The sequence below is a fragment of the Spermophilus citellus genome, assembly GCF_964194105.1.
Source record: "Spermophilus citellus genome assembly, chromosome: X".
In the NCBI taxonomy this organism is placed as follows: domain Eukaryota; kingdom Metazoa; phylum Chordata; class Mammalia; order Rodentia; family Sciuridae; genus Spermophilus; species Spermophilus citellus.
This window is the reverse complement of record NC_138190.1, coordinates 113,994,190-113,998,067: the sequence shown is the minus strand read 5'-3', so window position 1 is coordinate 113,998,067 and position 3,878 is coordinate 113,994,190. Positions and strand designations below refer to the sequence as shown.

At 33.4% G+C, this 3,878-nt stretch overlaps 1 protein-coding gene across 1 annotated transcript; it reads left to right on the top strand.

Moving 5' to 3' along the window:
- Positions 1 to 391: 391 nt before the first annotated feature.
- CT83 (cancer/testis antigen 83) lies at positions 392 to 1,527 on the top strand (the record flags this gene model as incomplete). Its single annotated transcript, XM_081277638.1, has 2 exons — positions 392 to 466; positions 1,225 to 1,527. 2 exons carry the CDS (start codon positions 392 to 394, stop codon positions 1,525 to 1,527), a joined length of 378 nt encoding a protein of 125 aa, XP_081133764.1.
- Positions 1,528 to 3,878: the final 2,351 nt, after the last annotated feature.

The following is a 3,878-nucleotide window of genomic DNA, read 5'->3' as shown; positions in this document are numbered from 1 at the left end:
ATTTAACCAGTCTATTTAGAGTCTGTACGTCTATAATGGTTCAAATTCTTGGAAATCACAATTTCCCTCATTATTTCTCACTCTCCTAATGACCTGAGACAGTAACAAGGTGGGTGGTTGCTAGGTGCCTCCTGGCTTCCCGAAGGCTAGTTTTTACGTCATCAGATTGTGGTGTATTACTCCCACGTGCATGCGTACCGATTATGAGGTCTCACACCATTCCAGTACATAAAGCTCGATGGAATTGCCTATCCCAGTCGCACCAGGTAGTGAGAGGCACCTACCATTCTGGCCGTGGTTTCCACCCGCCGGGTGGCTACCGGCCCCCTGATTCCCAACTGCCAGCTGAGTGCATCTGTCCTGAGAAAAGAGAAGTGGACAAGGAAGAACCATGAGCACGTTTTTCCTTCTACTGAGCTGCGTTACTTTCGCCTTTTTGATTGTCTTATGGAAAAAACGACATCAGGTAAAGGTGTATGTATGTAAGAGATTGGACCTAGATGAAGCTAGGTGAATACGTGGATCAGGGAGTATGTTTGCAAAACTCTAGAAAGATAATAAAATAAGAATTAAGGGGAGATGTCATCATTCTTCTTTTCTCTCCACAAAGCTCCAGACTTTTATTTCTTCCTGATCCTCATGCTCCGCAATTCCCGCATTTTGGTCAGTGATTTGCCTCGTGGACTGATATAAAATAGCTCCAAATCATTAAGTGATATAGTTACCTTTCTACCCACTTGGAAAGAAATGTGTAGTTAAAAGTTCCCATTCCCCACCACCATGACCTATTTTAAGAATCTGTAACTACTTCTTTTTCTTCTCTTATTTCTACAACCCCCGTGTTCCTGTTCGCTTCTCCTGCCATCGTTGTGGGAGCTTTCTGGACATTTACCAGCATTTCATGTTTAAATATGGACTTCCTGGTTTCAAGTTGCAAATGAAGTACTTTTAGATAAGGGTCAAAGACAGCATCTACATGTAGACCCACTGGACTGCCCAAGAAGTGTAAGCAAAAGCATATAGCACTTTGGAGCAACAAGGCTACTTTGATTTTTTTTTTCTCAGTCTGTCTGGGCAGAACATATTTTGAATCAATGTGGTCATTCAACACATTTTTAATCTCTCTTAGGGGAGGTCAGTTCATTTTTGTAACTAACTTGTTATTTGGTAGTATTTGGAAATTACTACAATCAATAAACTACATATGTATAATTTCCTTTACAGAGAAACACTGGTGAAACATCATCAAATTCGACTTCTCTTGCACTAGTAAGAACTTCTCCTTCTTGGTCACCTAGGAGCAATACTGATAGTCTTTCAGTCAACAACCTCTCTCGGGATATCTTAAATAATTTCCCACACTCAATAGCAATACAGAAGCGAATATTGGTAAACCTCAGGATCGTGGAATACAAGCTGGCTGAATTGGAACATTTCCTAATTATCAAGGGCATAACTGGTGCATTACTTAAGCAGGAATCCACTGAAAAGTTTACAAGATGTAATGACAGTGGAAGCAATCATTAAAGACACTTTGAGTGAATTCATTTGATTATGTGTTTATACCAAATGAATTATTATTTAAAAGGGAAGGGGATATCAAGTCAGATACAAAATCCAAACATTTATTGATTTTCTTACTCATTTTATTTAAAGAATTGATTACATGTACTTGCTAAAATATATTTTACTGGGGAAGGAATGGAAGAACAATACAGTAAGAAAATCAGTCCAAAAGTTTTTTTTTTTTTTTTTTACAATAAGCTACATTCAAAAAATAGTTGAGATATAGTGATTATAATTTCATTCAAGAGTGAAAAACAGTTTTCTCTAGTGGTTTACAGCATAATACTGCAATTATCTCCATGCTTGAATTAAAGTAAGTAGAATTCGATGGAACTAGTTTCTATTATTCAGAATACTGCTTCTTGCCACTGTTGAATCTGTGTAATAATAATAAGAGCTATCATTGGGCACCCTACAATATGCCAAGAACTTCATTAAGATCTTGTGAAGATAGTGACAAACATTTAACTAGTCTTTGTGGTCAACTTTTGAAAAGGATTGCTTCCACTTCATATCTCCCCTCTTCCAATTAGATATCCTTTTATTTAAAATGTGCCAAAATCTTCCCTGAATTGCAAGTCACCTATAGAAAATGCCATGCATTTTTCTCTTTGGTGAAAAATCTGCACCTCAAATAGCACCAAATTATAGTGGTAGCATGCAAGTAATGTAATGTGGATTAAAAATATGAAAAAGTATTTCTAAGTACTACTCAGTTATCTCTTTCAAATAATATTTTACAAAATCTGGTCTAGCTAAGGAATTAATCTCTTGAAGTTTTCTAACATCATCTGACCTACCTCAAAGAAAACACTCAAGATATCAAATGTGAGTTCATTATCCATATGTACATAATTCACTGATATTATTTATATATAATTCATTTATATGGTTTAATTGCAGGCCTGTTTACCTTGATGCCCCATTCCCTCAAAATAAATTACCAGTATAAATTAAAGAAATGCCTTAATACCTTATTCCTTTATCTTAAATTGAAAGGAAAAGGGATTTAAAATGTATAAGAAAAACTACTCCTAAAAAAAGAAAAGGAAAAAATTCCTTCTAGTGTCAGTCACTTGCCAAGCATAAAAACCAGCAGCAGCATTTGTGATTCTTAAATTTTTTTAATTCCTAAGTCATTTTGGTACTCTGATGAAAACTACGGACTCTCCCTACCAAAAAAAAAATGCATGTCTACATCATACAGATGATGTTACATTTAATTTCAGTGCCATAATTCCCTCAAGCCTGTTAAAAAAAATCTTAAAAATTGATGAGAAATTCCTTGTATAGTTAGGCAGTGTTGATTGTCCTAGGCTATGATGTTTAAACCAATTCTCAATGAAATATAATCAAAATATAAAGCTGTTAGTTATCTATTTCATTAACAATAGTAAGGAAACCAGGATATAGAATCTTCCTTTTGGACAAGTTTATCTCTTATTAATATGTAAATATGTAATTATCACCCATAATCACTAACTTATTCACATAAGACTAGCCATATATCATGATTATTAAATGCAAATTTTGAGTAAAACCATTTTCTCATTAATATTTTGATCCATATTTTATGTGAAATTAAACCAATATTCAGAGAATATAATGAACTCTTAATGTTGCTAGACAATAGAAATTAGATGTGTCATAGTTTTCTTCCAAATACAACCTAAAGAAAGAAGATAGAATATAAGGAAACCTGTATTCCACTTTCTATATTTATCCCTTACTGGTCAAAGGATTCTTATTTCTCCTGTCCTGTCAATAAGTTCACATAGAAAACATGAGCCATAAATGCATGAAGATTTTAGACATATTTGGATCAAAAGCACTAAACTATAATCTTTATATAATATGAATAGTCATTTTTTCACATATTTATGATGCTTCTAAGTGAGGCCAGTAGTTTGTAAGACTTCCTTTTAAATACACTGATATTCCCCCAACTTGTGAAAAAGAAAGGTTGTATGTTAAGAAAATAGAAGAAATAATAATTTTAAAGTTACATAACAGAAACAGCTCAAAATAAAGCATTCAATGTATTAGAAAAACATTATGGTAATATTTTTAAATTTCACTGTGAAATAACTGCATATTATACAGATAGCTAATCTTAAAAGAAATATAAGCACATTGTTAAACATTAATAGTTTCACATTTTATATTACATTCCTGCTTAAGGGGGAAAAATACTTATTACCCTATTGTGAACATAGCATTTATATTTTTCTACTCAGGTAACATACAAATAAATAAAAATTGCCCCTACTCTAAAATCACATTATACAACAACCATTTTTAAAAATGAGGTC